This window comes from Lichenostomus cassidix, unplaced genomic scaffold, assembly GCF_008360975.1.
Source record: "Lichenostomus cassidix isolate B80296 unplaced genomic scaffold, HeHo_3.0 HiC_scaffold_531, whole genome shotgun sequence".
NCBI classification, from domain to species: Eukaryota; Metazoa; Chordata; class Aves; order Passeriformes; family Meliphagidae; genus Lichenostomus; species Lichenostomus cassidix.
Genome location: NW_028147998.1, coordinates 22767 through 38095, shown reverse-complemented (window position 1 = coordinate 38095; position 15329 = coordinate 22767). Strand labels below are relative to the sequence as shown.

The 15329-nt window shown below is 46.2% G+C and overlaps 3 protein-coding genes across 3 annotated transcripts; all 3 read right to left on the bottom strand.

The window, feature by feature from the left end:
- Positions 1-3547: 3547 nt before the first annotated feature.
- LOC146420415 (ATP-dependent DNA helicase Q4-like) lies at positions 3548-5223 on the bottom strand. Its single transcript, XM_085048295.1, has 3 exons — positions 5004-5223; positions 4821-4929; positions 3548-3813 (listed from the first exon to the last, which is right to left on the bottom strand). The coding sequence occupies exons 1-3, from the start codon at positions 5010-5012 to the stop codon at positions 3692-3694; spliced, it is 240 nt and encodes a 79-aa protein (XP_084904421.1). The 5' UTR covers positions 5013-5223; the 3' UTR covers positions 3548-3691.
- Positions 5224-7618: 2395 nt separating this feature from the next.
- LOC146420414 (ATP-dependent DNA helicase Q4-like) lies at positions 7619-9237 on the bottom strand. The gene is made up of 3 exons (XM_085048296.1): positions 9018-9237; positions 8835-8943; positions 7619-7803 (listed from the first exon to the last, which is right to left on the bottom strand). The coding sequence occupies exons 1-3, from the start codon at positions 9024-9026 to the stop codon at positions 7682-7684; spliced, it is 240 nt and encodes a 79-aa protein (XP_084904422.1). The 5' UTR covers positions 9027-9237; the 3' UTR covers positions 7619-7681.
- A 2398-nt stretch (positions 9238-11635) lies between these two features.
- Positions 11636-13665, bottom strand: LOC146420413 (ATP-dependent DNA helicase Q4-like). The gene is made up of 5 exons (XM_085048292.1): positions 13500-13665; positions 12902-13076; positions 12215-12377; positions 12032-12140; positions 11636-11817 (listed from the first exon to the last, which is right to left on the bottom strand). The coding sequence occupies exons 1-5, from the start codon at positions 13561-13563 to the stop codon at positions 11696-11698; spliced, it is 633 nt and encodes a 210-aa protein (XP_084904418.1). The 5' UTR covers positions 13564-13665; the 3' UTR covers positions 11636-11695.
- Positions 13666-15329: the final 1664 nt, after the last annotated feature.

Below are 15329 nucleotides of genomic sequence, written 5' to 3'. Positions count from 1 at the left end.
GGGGTTCCTGTTTGAGTTATGGGGTTTCTGAGTTATGGGGTTTCTGAGTTATGGGATGTCTGTCTGAATTATGGGGTGTTCTGGATCCATGGGGTGCCCCAAAACAGTATATGGGGTTCCTGTTTGAGTTATGGGGTTCCTGAATTATGGGGTTTCTCAGTTATGGGGTTTCTGAGTTATGGGGTGTTCTGGATCCATGAGGTGCCCCAAAACAATCTATGGGGTGCCTGCTTGAGTTATGGGGTTTCTGAGTTATGGGGTTTCTGAGTTATGGGGTTTCTGAGTTATGGGGTTTCTCAGTTATGGGACACCCCAAAACAATCTATGGGGTTCCTGCTTGAGTTATGGGGTGTCTGTCTGAGTTATGGGGTGTCCCGTATCTGTGGAGTGGCCCCAAATAATGTATGGGGTTCCTGCTTGAGTTATGGGGTTTCTGAGTTATGAGGTTTCTCAGTTATGGGGTTTCTGAGTTATGGGGTTTCTCAATTATGGGATGCCCCAAAACAATCTATGGGGTTCCTGCTTGAGTTATGGGATGTCTGTCTGAGTTATGGGGTGTCCTGGATCCATGGGGTGCCCCAAACAACCTATGGGGTTCTTGTTTCAGTTACGGGGTTTCTGAATTATGGGGTGACCCCAAACAATCGATGGGGTTCCTGTTCGAGTTATGAGGTGTCTGTCTGAGTTATGGGGTTTCTCAGTTATGGGATGCCCCCAATCTATGGGGTGCCTATTTGAGTTATGGGGTTTCTCATTTATGGGGTTCCCATTTAAGTTATGGTATGTCCAGAACAATCTGTGGGGTTCCCATCGGATTTATGAGATGCCCGTTTGATTTACAGGGTTTCTGTTTGATTTATGGGGTTTCCGTTTGATTTATGGGGTTTCTGTTTGATTTATGGGGTGTCTGTTTGATTTATGGGGTGTCTGATTTATGGGGTTTCCGTTTGACTTATGGGGTTTCCGTTTGATTTATGGGGTTTCCGTTTGATTTATGGGGTTTCTGTTTGATTTATGGGGTTTCCGTTTGATTTATAGGGTTTCCATTTGATTTATGGGGTTTCTGTTTGATTTATGGGGTTTCTGTTTGATTTATGGGGTTTCCCTTTGATTTATAGGGTTTCCGTTTGATTTGTGGGGTTTCCGTTTGATTTATGGGGTTTCCGTTTGATTTATGGGGTGTCTGTTTGATTTATGGGGTGTCTGATTTATGGGGTGTCTGATTTACAGGGTTTCTGTTTGATTTATGGGGTTTCTGTTTGATTTATGGGGTTTCCGTTTGATTTGTGGGGTTTCCATTTGATTTATGGGGTTTCCGTTTGATTTATAGGGTTTCCGTTTGATTTATGGGGTATCTGTTTGTCGGGGGTTGAGAATTTCTTCCCATTCCTGTTACCAAGCAACAAATAGTCCGATGTTTAGAGCGATCAAGTCTTTTGTAAAAGACAAAGCTAGGTTTTTGGGCAGGGCACGGTAAGGGAAGAGCCGGCCCTGGGAACACTCTCTCATGGTTCAGACGCTGAGGGGAGAGGATGTCGCTGTTGAGCAGCTAGCAGAGTAATGAAGGCACCAGTTCTCAGTGGCAAGAAGGAATGACCTTTATTGTTTTGATTTCATCACATATATAGAGTTCTCAAAAGTCACCCAGATTGGTCAGTCAGAAGCCTTCCCCCAGGCCTGACTGGCCAGGCCTGCACTGCCCAAGTTCTGGGACACTGTTCCAACAACACCCAAACTTTATTTATAAAACACAAGAATTCTCGTGGGAAAAACCTGTGCTAGCCACAAGAGGCTGCTTATTTTGCTGCTCTTCGCCTTGGACCAGAGCGGATCCAGCTGTGCCCTGTTTTCTTTCCTCTTCTCCTGGCTGGGTGAGCTTTGATTCAATTTTTCTCCCCATGGGGAAGGGCACGTTTCCCCCCTGGGCTGCGTTTTCCTGCAGCTGCTGCCGGGAGAGTCCGGCTGCCTCTGCTGCCTGCCCCTGCCCTCTGCCGCATGAGACCGCGGTGTCTGCTGTGACTGTAGAAATTCTCGCTGGCCGGAGAGAGAGAGAGAGCGCCCGCTCCTGCTGCCCTGTTCTCTCGCTGCCCTGAGCTGTTTTCCGCTGCCCTGAGCTGTTTTCCGCTGCCCTGAGCTGTTTTCCGCTGCCCTGATTTTTTTTCTCAGCTCATTGCAGTTGCCGGACAGTGACCTGACCCTGCGCCACAGCGCCACCTGCAGCCGCTCGGGAGTCATCGCACCTGCCCTGCCCGGCCGGGAGCTCAACAGCGCCCCTGCTGCTTGCAACCGTGATTACACCACACGGGAGAAAGTTCAGCAGCTCACATTATCTGCTGTTTGGTTTTCTGGTTCTAGTTGTGGTTTTGCTATTATTGTTATTGTTTGTTTATAGATACTAGTAAAGAACTGATACTCCTTTTTCCCATACCTTTGCCTGAAAGCCCTTGATTTATTAAATTAAATAATTCGGAGGGAGGAGGGGAAGGAAAATCACATCCTCTGCTCTAGGGGAGGGTTCAGCCTCTCTTGGCAGACACCTGTCTTTCAAACCGAGACAACCTTGAACTGGGAGTGGGGTCCTCAAATTGGGAATAATGGGATCTGGGACTGGGAGTAATGGGATCCCGAACTGGGAATGGGGACCTTGAACTGGGAATGGGATTTAGGAATAATGGGATTCTGAACTGGGAATGGGATCCCGAACTGGGAATGGGATCTGGGAATAATGGGATCCTGAACTGGGAATGGGATTTAGGAATAATGGGATTCTGAACTGGGAATGGGATCCCGAACTGGGAATGGGATCTGGGAATAATGGGATCTTGAACTGGGAATGGGATCTGGGACTGGGAATGGGATCCTGAACTGGGAGTGGGGTCCTTGAACTGGGAATAGGGAACTTTAACTGGGAATGGGATCTGGGAATAATAGGATCCCGAACTGGGAATGGGATCCTCAAACTGGGAATGGGATCTGGGACTGGGAATGGGGTTTGGGAATAATGGGATCCTGAACTGGGAATGGGGACCTTGAGCTGGGAATAATGGGATCCTAAACTGGGAATGGGATCCTGAACTGGGAGTGGTGTCCTCAAATTGGGAATAATGGGATCCCAAACTGGGAGTGGGGACCTTGAACTGGGAATGGGGTCTGGGAATAATGGGATCTTGAACTGGGAATAATGGGATCTTGAACTGGGAATAGGATCCTGAACTGGGAGTGGGGTCCTGAAACTGGGAATGGGATCTGGGACTGGGAATGGGATCCCGAACTGGGAATGGGATCCGGGAATAATGAGATCCCGAACTGGGAATGGGATCCTCAAATTGGAAATGGGATTTGGGAATAGTGGGATCCTGAACTGGGAGTGGGGTCCTGGAACTGGGAATGGGATCCGGGAATAATGAGATCCTGAACTGGGAATGGAGACGATGAAACTGGGAATGGGGATCCTGAACTGGGAGTGAAGACAATGAAACCGGGAATGGGGATCCTGAACTGGGAATGGGGATCCCGAACTGGGAATGGGGATCACATTCCACGTTGATTCCGTTTATTAAAATTTTATTACATTTTATCGGCTAAAATCCCGAGAAAATCTCCATAAAATCCCAATAAAAATCCCCAAAATTCCCGCGAGGAAGTACCGGTGACACTCCTGGAATATTCCAAGGAATATTCTGGAAATTTTTCACCTCCAGGCCAGGATCTCCTCGGTGGCCAGGCGGGACAGGGAGTGGAAATCCAGGGCGAGGTGTCGCCTCCAGAAGCGCCGATCGCGGCCGTAGATCTGCGCCGGGAAACGGGGACTGCCTATGGAAAAATGTTGGGAATTTTAGGGGAAAATCCCCAAAATTTTCTTGTGTGAACTCTGGGATTTGGGATGGAATACAAGCTGGTTTCTTTCCCAGAGCGGTTGGAAAACCAGGATGGGATTAGCGCTTCCCGCTTGGATTGACCCTCTGGAATGGGATTTTCCCAACCATTTCATTCCCAGGCGGATCCCAACCCCAATCCCAATCCAAATCCCAATAAAAATTCCAATCCCAATAAAAATTCCAATCCTAAACCTGATCCCAATTCAATTCCCACTCCTGATCCCAATGCCAATCCCATCCGATCCCGATCCCAACCCCAATCCCAATCCAACCCCAACCCCAATCCCAATCCCGATCTCAACCCCAATCTCGATCCCGATCCCCTTTTCCCAATCCCAATCCTAATCCGAATGCAATCCCAATCCCAATCCCAACCCCAATCCCAAATCGTAATCCAACCCCAATCCGACTCCCAATCCTAATCCAATCCAATCCCAATCCCAATCCAATCCCACTCCCAATCTTAACCCCAATCCCAATCCCAAATTCCAATCCCAACCCCAATCCCAATCCAATCCTAATCCGATCCCAATCCCAATTTTAACCCTAATCCAATCCCAATCCCACTCCCAACCTTAATCCCGATCCCAAATTCCAATCTCAGTCCCAATTCGAACCTCAGTCCCAATCCCAACCACAACCCCAACCCCAATCCTGATCCCAATCCCAAATTCCAATCCCAACCTCAATCCCAATCCCAACCCCAATCCCAAACCAACCTCAACCCCAATCCCAATCCCAACTCCAACCCCAATCCCAATCCCATCCCAACCCCACCTCAGTCCCAATTCCAATTCCAATCCCAATCCCAACCCCAACCCCAATCCTGATCCCAATCCCACCCCAACCCAACCCCAATCCCAACCCCAATCCCAGTTTTGATTCCAACCCCAACCCCAACCCCAATCCCAACCCCAACCCCGATCCCAAATCCCAACTCACCGATCCCATGGAACACCCTGGCGATGGCTCTGCCGGTGAAATCCTCATCCGGATGCGCGGCGAGGAACTTCCGGACGTCGGCGCGGATTTGCTCTTCCCAATCCTTCACCTGCAGATGGAAAAATTTGGGAATTCTCATCCCTTTGCTCTCCCTAATCCCAAAAAAATCCGGGATTTGCTCACTTTCGCCATTTCCCGTTTTTTCTCCTCCTCCTCTTCCTCGTCCTCTCCCTCGGATCCGATCCGATCCCGCCGGAAATATTCCTGGAGAATCTCCTTGAGCTGAGAGCTTCTCCTCTCCTGCTCCTCTTCCGGAGGCTCCGGATGGAAACTTGGGAACGCCACGCTGTGCCCGGGAAATCCACCAATCAGATCCCAGCATTCCGATCCCAACCCCAATCCCAAACCCAAATCCCAATCCCAACCCCGATCCCGAAAAACCGGCAATTTTGGTAAAAAACCGGCAATTTTGGTGAGAAAACCGGCAATTTTGGTGAAAAACCGGCAATTTTGGTGAGAAAAATGGCAATTTTGGTGAGAAAAATGGCAATTTTGGTGAGAAAAATGGCAATTTTGGTGAGAAAAATGGCAATTTTGGCAAAAAACCGGCAATTTGGGTGACCAAACCGGCAATTTTGGTGAGAAAAACCGGGAATCTTGGCGAAAAACCGGCAATTTTGGTGAGAAAACCGGCAATTTTGGCGAGAAAACCGGCAATTTTGGTGAAAAACCGGCAATTTTGGTGAGAAAAATGGCAATTTTGGTGAGAAAAAAGGCAATTTTGGTGAGGAAAAAGGCAATTTTGGTGAGAAAAATGGCAATTTTGGTGAGAAAAATGGCAATTTTGGGGGAAAAACCGGCAATTTTGGCGAAAAACCGGCAATTTTGGCGGAAAAACCGGCAATTTTGGTGAGAAAAATGGCAATTTTGGTGAGAAAAATGGCAATTTTGGTGAAAAAACCGGCAATTTTGGTGAAAAACCGGCAATTTTGGTGAGAAAAATGGCAATTTTGGTGAGAAAAATGGCAATTTTGGCAGAAAACCGGCAATTTTGGTGAGAAAAATGGCAATTTTGGTGAAAAACCGGCAATTTTGGCGAGAAAAATGGCAATTTTGGTGAGAAAAATGGCAATTTTGGTGAAAAAATGGCAATTTTGGTGAGAAAAATGGCAATTTTGGTGAGAAAAATGGCAATTTTGGTGAGAAAAATGGGAATTTTGGTGAGAAAAATGGCAATTTTGGTGAGAAAAATGGCAACTTTGGTGAGAAAAATGGCAATTTTGGTGAGAAAACCGGCAATTTTGGTGATAAAAATGGCAATTTTGGTAAAAATCTGGCAATTTTGGTGATAAAAATGGCAATTTTGGTAAAAATCTGGCAATTTTGGTGAGAAAAATGGCAATTTTGGTGAGAAAAATGGGAATTTTGGTGAGAAAAATGGCGATTTTGGTGAGAAAAATGGCAATTTTGGTGAGAAAAATGGCAATTTTGGTGAGAAAAATGGCAATTTTGGTGAAAAACTGGCAATTTTGGTGAGAAAAATGGCAATTTTGGTGTAAAAATGGCAATTTTGGTGAGAAAAATGGCAATTTTGGTGAGAAAAATGGCAATTTTGGTGAGAAAAACCGGCAATTTTGGTGAAAAACCGGTAATTTTGGTGAGAAAAATGGGAATTTTGGTGAGAAAAATGGCAATTTTGGTGAGAAAAATGGCAATTTTGGTGAGAAAAACCGGCAATTTTGGTGAGAAAACTGGCAATTTTGGTGAGAAAAATGGGAATTTTGGTGAAAAAGTGGCAATTTTGGTGAGAAAACCGGCAATTTTGGTTTTAAAAAATGGGGAATTTTGGCCAAAAAAGGAGGAATTTTGGGGGAAAAAGCAGGAATTGTGGGGGAAATGTTGGGAATGTTGGGGAAATGGAGGTGAATTTTGGTGAAAGGGAGGACATTTTGGGGGAAAAGCAGTTGGGAATTTTGGCCAAAAAACCCGGACTGGAGAGACAAGAAGAAGAAGAAGAAGAAGAAGAAGAAGAAGAAGAAGAAGAAGAAGAAGAAGAAGAAGAAGAAGAAGAAGAAGAAGAAGAAGAAGAAGAAGAAGAAGAATAAGAAGAAGAAGAAGAAGAAGAAGAAGAAGAAGAAGAAGAAGAAGAAGAAGAAGAAGAAGAAGAAGAAGAAGAAGAAGAAGAAGAAGAATAAGAAGAAGAAGAAGAAGAAGAAGAAGAAGAAGAAGAAGAAGAAGAAGAAGAAGAAGAAGAAGAAGAAGAAGAAGAAGAAGAAGAAGAAGAAAAAAAGAAAAAAAGAGTGAATTTGTGAATTTGTGATGTCGGATGTTGGGAGTTTGGGATCGTGGGATTCGGGAATTTTGGGATGTTGGAATTTGAGTGTCGGGATGTTGGGAGTTTGGATTTTGGGACGTTCGCCTTTGGGTTTTGAACACCGGATGTCGGCATTTCGGCATTTCGGCACGTCGGCATTTCGGCATTTGGGGATTCCGCTGCCGGGTCCCCTCCCTCCGTCCCGGGCTGTCCCTGTCCCTGCCGCCGCCGGCGCCGGCCCTGCGGCGAGCTCCGCGGCTCCTCACGCCGTTCCACGCGCGCTTCCCGCGGGAATCCTCCCGGCGGATCCGCCCGGCGTCGATCGGGATCGGCAATTGCCAGAAATCTCCGGGACGGGAGGAAGGACTCTGTCCCGCCCCTGCCCGTCGCGTTCCACGTTGATTCCGTTTATTAAAAACTTTATTACGTTTTATTGGCTAAAATCACGAGAAAATCTCCATAAAATCCCAAGAAAAATCCCCGAAATTCCCGCGAGGAAGTGCCGGTGACACTCCTGGAATATTCCAAGGAATATTCCGGAAGTTTGTCACCTCCAGGCCAGGATCTCCTCGGTGGCCAGGCGGGACAGGGAGTGGAAATCCAGGGCGAGGTGTCGCCTCCAGAAGCGCCGATCGCGGCCGTAGATCTGCGCCGGGAAACGGGGGCTGCCTATGGAAAAATGTTGGGAATTTTAGGGGAAAATCCCCAAAATTTTCTTGTGTGAACTCTGGGATTTGGGATGGAATACAAGCTGGTTTCTTTCCCAGAGCGGTTGGAAAACCAGGATGGGATTAGCGCTTCCCGCTTGGATTGACCCTCTGGAATGGGATTTTCCCAACCATTTCATTCCCAGGCGGATCCCAACCCCAATCCCAATCCAAATCCCAATAAAAATTCCAATCCCAATAAAAATTCCAATCCTAAACCTGATCCCAATTCAATTCCCACTCCTGATCCCAATGCCAATCCCATCCGATCCCGATCCCAACCCCAATCCCAATCCAACCCCAACCCCAATCCCAATCCCGATCTCAACCCCAATCCCAATCCCGATCTCAACCCCAATCTCGATCCTGATCCCCTTTTCCCAATCCCAATCCTAATCCGAATGCAATCCCAATCCCAATCCCAACCCCAATCCCAAATCGTAATCCAACCCCAATCCGACTCCCAATCCTAATCCAATCCAATCCCAATCCCAATCCAATCCCACTCCCAATCTTAACCCCAATCCCAATCCCAAATTCCAATCCCAACCCCAATCCCAATCCAATCCTAATCCGATCCCAATCCCAATTTTAACCCTAATCCAATCCCAATCCCACTCCCAACCTTAATCCCGATCCCAAATTCCAATCTCAGTCCCAATTCGAACCTCAGTCCCAATCCCAACCACAACCCCAACCCCAATCCTGATCCCAATCCCAAATTCCAATCCCAACCTCAATCCCAATCCCAACCCCAATCCCAAACCAACCTCAACCCCAATCCCAATCCCAACTCCAACCCCAATCCCAATCCCATCCCAACCCCACCTCAGTCCCAATTCCAATTCCAATCCCAATCCCAACCCCAACCCCAATCCTGATCCCAATCCCACCCCAACCCAACCCCAATCCCAACCCCAATCCCAGTTTTGATTCCAACCCCAACCCCAACCCCAATCCCAACCCCAACCCCGATCCCAAATCCCAACTCACCGATCCCATGGAACACCCTGGCGATGGCTCTGCCGGTGAAATCCTCATCCGGATGCGCGGCGAGGAACTTCCGGACGTCGGCGCGGATTTGCTCTTCCCAATCCTTCACCTGCAGATGGAAAAATTTGGGAATTCTCATCCCTTTGCTCTCCCTAATCCCAAAAAAATCCGGGATTTGCTCACTTTCGCCATTTCCCGTTTTTTCTCCTCCTCCTCTTCCTCGTCCTCTCCCTCGGATCCGATCCGATCCCGCCGGAAATATTCCTGGAGAATCTCCTTGAGCTGAGAGCTTCTCCTCTCCTGCTCCTCTTCCGGAGGCTCCGGATGGAAACTTGGGAACGCCACGCTGTGCCCGGGAAATCCACCAATCAGATCCCAGCATTCCGATCCCAACCCCAATCCCAAACCCAAATCCCAATCCCAACCCCGATCCCGAAAAACCGGCAATTTTGGTAAAAAACCGGCAATTTTGGTGAGAAAACCGGCAATTTTGGTGAAAAACCGGCAATTTTGGTGAGAAAAATGGCAATTTTGGTGAGAAAAATGGCAATTTTGGTGAGAAAAATGGCAATTTTGGTGAGAAAAATGGCAATTTTGGCAAAAAACCGGCAATTTGGGTGACCAAACCGGCAATTTTGGTGAGAAAAACCGGGAATCTTGGCGAAAAACCGGCAATTTTGGTGAGAAAACCGGCAATTTTGGCGAGAAAACCGGCAATTTTGGTGAAAAACCGGCAATTTTGGTGAGAAAAATGGCAATTTTGGTGAGAAAAAAGGCAATTTTGGTGAGGAAAAAGGCAATTTTGGTGAGAAAAATGGCAATTTTGGTGAGAAAAATGGCAATTTTGGGGGAAAAACCGGCAATTTTGGCGAAAAACCGGCAATTTTGGCGGAAAAACCGGCAATTTTGGTGAGAAAAATGGCAATTTTGGTGAGAAAAATGGCAATTTTGGTGAAAAAACCGGCAATTTTGGTGAAAAACCGGCAATTTTGGTGAGAAAAATGGCAATTTTGGTGAGAAAAATGGCAATTTTGGCAGAAAACCGGCAATTTTGGTGAGAAAAATGGCAATTTTGGTGAAAAACCGGCAATTTTGGCGAGAAAAATGGCAATTTTGGTGAGAAAAATGGCAATTTTGGTGAAAAAATGGCAATTTTGGTGAGAAAAATGGCAATTTTGGTGAGAAAAATGGCAATTTTGGTGAGAAAAATGGGAATTTTGGTGAGAAAAATGGCAATTTTGGTGAGAAAAATGGCAACTTTGGTGAGAAAAATGGCAATTTTGGTGAGAAAACCGGCAATTTTGGTGATAAAAATGGCAATTTTGGTAAAAATCTGGCAATTTTGGTGATAAAAATGGCAATTTTGGTAAAAATCTGGCAATTTTGGTGAGAAAAATGGCAATTTTGGTGAGAAAAATGGGAATTTTGGTGAGAAAAATGGCGATTTTGGTGAGAAAAATGGCAATTTTGGTGAGAAAAATGGCAATTTTGGTGAGAAAAATGGCAATTTTGGTGAAAAACTGGCAATTTTGGTGAGAAAAATGGCAATTTTGGTGTAAAAATGGCAATTTTGGTGAGAAAAATGGCAATTTTGGTGAGAAAAATGGCAATTTTGGTGAGAAAAACCGGCAATTTTGGTGAAAAACCGGTAATTTTGGTGAGAAAAATGGGAATTTTGGTGAGAAAAATGGCAATTTTGGTGAGAAAAATGGCAATTTTGGTGAGAAAAACCGGCAATTTTGGTGAGAAAACTGGCAATTTTGGTGAGAAAAATGGGAATTTTGGTGAAAAAGTGGCAATTTTGGTGAGAAAACCGGCAATTTTGGTTTTAAAAAATGGGGAATTTTGGCCAAAAAAGGAGGAATTTTGGGGGAAAAAGCAGGAATTGTGGGGGAAATGTTGGGAATGTTGGGGAAATGGAGGTGAATTTTGGTGAAAGGGAGGACATTTTGGGGGAAAAGCAGTTGGGAATTTTGGCCAAAAAACCCGGACTGGAGAGACAAGAAGAAGAAGAAGAAGAAGAAGAAGAAGAAGAAGAAGAAGAAGAAGAAGAAGAAGAAGAAGAAGAAGAAGAAGAAGAAGAAGAAGAAGAAGAAGAAGAATAAGAAGAAGAAGAAGAAGAAGAAGAAGAAGAAGAAGAAGAAGAAGAAGAAGAAGAAGAAGAAGAAGAAGAAGAAGAAGAAGAAGAAGAATAAGAAGAAGAAGAAGAAGAAGAAGAAGAAGAAGAAGAAGAAGAAGAAGAAGAAGAAGAAGAAGAAGAAGAAGAAGAAGAAGAAGAAGAAGAAAAAAAGAAAAAAAGAGTGAATTTGTGAATTTGTGATGTCGGATGTTGGGAGTTTGGGATCGTGGGATTCGGGAATTTTGGGATGTTGGAATTTGAGTGTCGGGATGTTGGGAGTTTGGATTTTGGGACGTTCGCCTTTGGGTTTTGAACACCGGATGTCGGCATTTCGGCATTTCGGCACGTCGGCATTTCGGCATTTGGGGATTCCGCTGCCGGGTCCCCTCCCTCCGTCCCGGGCTGTCCCTGTCCCTGCCGCTGCCGGCGCCGGCCCTGCGGCGAGCTCCGCGGCTCCTCACGCCGTTCCACGCGCGCTTCCCGCGGGAATCCTCCCGGCGGATCCGCCCGGCGTCGATCGGGATCGGCAATTGCCAGAAATCTCCGGGACGGGAGGAAGGACTCTGTCCCGCCCCTGCCCGTCACGTTCCACGTTGATTCCGTTTATTAGAAACTTTATTACGTTTTATTGGCTAAAATCACGAGAAAATCTCCATAAAATCCCAAGAAAAATCCCCAAAATTCCCGCGAGGAAGTACCGGTGACGCTCCTGGAATATTCCAAGGAATATTCCGGAAGTTTGTCACCTCCAGGCCAGGATCTCCTCGGTGGCCAGGCGGGACAGGGAGTGGAAATCCAGGGCGAGGTGTCGCCTCCAGAAGCGCCGATCGCGGCCGTAGATCTGCGCCGGGAAACGGGGGCTGCCTGCGGGAAAAAACCGGGAATGAATTGGGAATTTTGGGGGGAAAATCTGCAATTTAGGAGAAAAAATCCCAAATTTAGGGGAGAGATCCCAATTTTTAGGGGAGAAATCTGGAATTTAGGGGGAAAATACGAAATTTAAGGATGGAAATCTCAATTAATCTCAATCCCAATCCCAATCCAACCCCAACCCCAACCCCAACCCCAAACCCCTCACCGATCCCATGGAACACCCTGGCGATGGCTCTGCCGGTGAAATCCTCATCCGGATGCGCGGCGAGGAACTTCCGGACGTCGGCGCGGATTTGCTCTTCCCAATCCTTCACCTGCCGACGGGAAAATTTGGGAATTCTCATCCCTTCGCTCTCCCTCATCCCAAAAAAATCCGGGATTCGCTCACTTTCGCCATTTCCCGTTGTTTCTCCTCCTCCTCTTCCTCGTCGTCTCCCTCGGATCCGATCCGGTCCCGCCGGAAATATTCCTGGAGAATCTCCTTGAGCTGAGAGCTTCTCCTCTCCTGCTCCTCTTCCGGAGGCTCCGGATGGAAACTTGGGAACGCCACGCTGTGCCCGGGAAATCCGCCAATCAGATGCTGGCATCCCAATCCCGATCCCCATCCCCATCCCCATCCCAATCCAATCGCAATTCCAAATCCCAATCCCAACCCCAATCCCGATCCCAATTCCAAATTCCAATTCCAATTCCGATCTCGATCCCAATCCCGATCCCAACCCCAAATCCCAATCCCAACCCCAAATCCCAATCCCAATCCAATCCCAGTGCCAACCCCAATCCCAATCCTGATCCCGATCCCAATCCAATACCAATCCAACCCCAACCTCAATCCCACCCCAGCCCCAAATCCCAATCCCCATCCCGTTCCCCACTCTAACCCCAATTCCAATCCCAATCTCCAAATCAATATCAATCCCAATCCAATCCAATCCAATCCAATCTCAATCCCAATCCCAATCCAAATCCTATCCAATCTAATCCCAATCCCAATCCCAATGCAAATCCCAATCCCAATCCAATCCCAAATCCCAATCCCAATCCCAATCCCACGGAAAATTCCCATTTCCCTCACCTCTGGAAAGCCCGGAAGCACTGCCGGAGCTGCCGGAGCGCGGCCTTTTCCCGGGAAATCGCTCGGCCGTGCAGGAACTCGCAAATGGAATCCAATTCCGGCGGCTCGAGATCTCCGACGGCGCGGAAGTGGAAGGAGAGTTCATGGAATTCCACCAGGATCCCGCTTTTCCTGCCTGCCGGAGAGCCGGGTGGGATTTTCCGTGAAATTCCTGTGGAATTCCCGCTGGATTCCCGTGGAATTCCCGCGAAATTCTTGTGAAACTCCCACAGAATTCTCGCCGGATTCTCTGCCCATGGAATTACCGTTGAATTCCCATGAAATTCCCATGGAATTCTCACGGAATTCCCACTGGATTCCCACAAAATTCCCATGGAATTCCTGCTGGATTCCCGTGGAATTACTGTGGAATTCCCGCAAAATTCCCGCTGGATTCCCGTGAAATTCCCATGAAATTCCCGCTGGATTCCCTGCTGGATTCCCATGGAATTCCCGCCGGATTCCCACAAAATTCCCACACCGGATTCTCCACGAAATTCCCACGAAATTCTCACAAAATTCCCAAAAAATTCCCCAAAAAATCTTCCCGGGAAATCACCTTTCCGGGGATCCCACTGGAGTCGGCTCAGCTCTCGTTTCACCAGCCGAGATTCCCAACCCATGGAGTCGCTCAGGGCGACGACGTCGAATTCCACGGATCCCGGAATTCCCGAAATTCCCGAAATTCCCGAGGGATTCCTCGCCAGGAGAACCGCCAGAGGAGGAGAACTGCCGGGGGGGGAATGGTGGGAAAAAAATGGGAATTTTGGGGGGAAAAAATGGGAATTTTGGGGGGAAAAAATGGGAATTTTGGGGGGAAAGTGGGAATTTGGGGGAAAAAAAGGGAATTCTAGGGGAAAAGAGGAATTTGGGGGGGAAAAAAATGGGAATTTGGGGGAAAAAATGGGAATTTTGGGAAAACCCCGAGATGGGAATGATTGGAATTCCATTGGGATTCAGGAATTTTGGGGGAAAAAATGGGAATTTTGGGGGAAAAAATGGGAAATTTGGGACAAAAAATTGGGAAATTTGGGACAAAAAAAGGGAATTTTGGGAAAACTGCGGGATGGGAATGGATCAATTACCGTCGGAATTCCGGAATTTTGGGGAAAAATTCTGGGAATTCTCACCTCCGGATGGGAATTCCATTGGGAATTTTGGGATTTGGGGAAAAAACCTGGAATTTTGGGGGAAAAATTCTGGGAATTTTGGTGAGAAAAATGGCAATTTTGGTGAAAAATGGCAATTTTGGTAGGAAAAAAGGCAATTTTGGTGAAAAACTAGGAATTTTGGTGAGAAAAATGGCAATTTTGGTGAGAAAAATGGCAATTTTGGTGTAAAAATGGCAATTTTGGTGAAAAACTAGGAATTTTGGTGAGAAAAATGGCAATTTTGGTGAGAAAAACCGGCAATTTTGGTGTAAAAATGGCAATTTTGGTGAAAAACCGGCAATTTTGGTGTAAAAATGGCAATTTTGGTGAGAAAAATGGAGAATTTTGGTGAGAAAAATGGAGAATTTTGGTGAAAAAAAAGGCAATTTTGGTGAGAAAAATGGCAATTTTGGTGAGAAAAATGGCAATTTTGGTGAGAAAAATGGCAATTTTGGTGAAAAAAATGGCAATTTTGGTGAAAAAAAATGGCAATTTTGGTGAAAAACCGGCAACTTTGGTGAGAAAAATGGCAATTTGGGTGAAAAACCGGCAATTTTGGTTTCAAAAAATGGCAATTTTGGTGAGAAACCGGCAATTTTGGTGAAAAAACCGGCAATTTTGGTGAGAAAAATGGCAATTTTGGTGAGAAAAATGGCAATTTTGGCGAGAAAAATGGCAATTTTGGTGAGAAAAATGGCAATTTTGGTGAGAAAAATGGAGAATTTTGGTGAGAAAAATGGCAATTTTGGTGAGAAAAATGGCAATTTTGGTGAAAAAACCGGCAATTTTGGTGAGAAAAATGGCAATTTTGGTGAGAAAAATGGCAATTTTGGTGAAAAAATGGAGAATTTTGGTGAGAAAAATGGCAATTTTGGTGAAAAACCGGCAATTTTGGTGAGAAAAATGGCAATTTTGGTGAGAAAAATGGCAACTTTGGTGAGAAAAATGGCAATTTTGGTGGAAAACCGGCAATTTGGGTGAAAAACCGGCAATTTTGGTTTCAAAAAATGGCAATTTTGGTGAGAAACCGGCAATTTTGGTGAGAAAAATGGCAATTTTGGTGAGGAAAATGGCAATTTTGGTGAGGAAAATGGCAATTTTGGTAAGAAAAACCGGGAATTTTGGTGAGAAAAATGGCAATTTTGGGGGAAAAACCGGCAATTTTGGTGAGAAAAATGGCAATTTTGGTGAGAAAAATCGACAATTTTGGTGAGAAAAATGGGAATTTTGGTGAAAAT

What these genes read in the sequence shown, in the direction of transcription:
- LOC146420414 (XM_085048296.1), bottom strand. An exon ending in CAGGGTGTTCCATGGGATCG is followed by an intron (nt 7,804 to 8,834) that starts GTGAGTTGGGAT and finishes ATTTTTCCATAG; the next exon opens with GCAGCCCCCGTTTCCCGGCG.
- LOC146420415 (XM_085048295.1), bottom strand. An exon ending in CAGGGTGTTCCATGGGATCG is followed by an intron (nt 3,814 to 4,820) that starts GTGAGTTGGGAT and finishes ATTTTTCCATAG; the next exon opens with GCAGTCCCCGTTTCCCGGCG.
- LOC146420413 (XM_085048292.1), bottom strand. Translation starts at nt 13,563, where the DNA reads ATGGGTTGGGAATCTCGGCTGGTGAAACGAGAGCTGAGCCGACTCCAG. An exon ending in CCAGTGGGATCCCCGGAAAG is followed by an intron (nt 13,077 to 13,499) that starts GTGATTTCCCGG and finishes GCTCTCCGGCAG; the next exon opens with GCAGGAAAAGCGGGATCCTG. An exon ending in CAGGGTGTTCCATGGGATCG is followed by an intron (nt 11,818 to 12,031) that starts GTGAGGGGTTTG and finishes TTTTTCCCGCAG; the next exon opens with GCAGCCCCCGTTTCCCGGCG.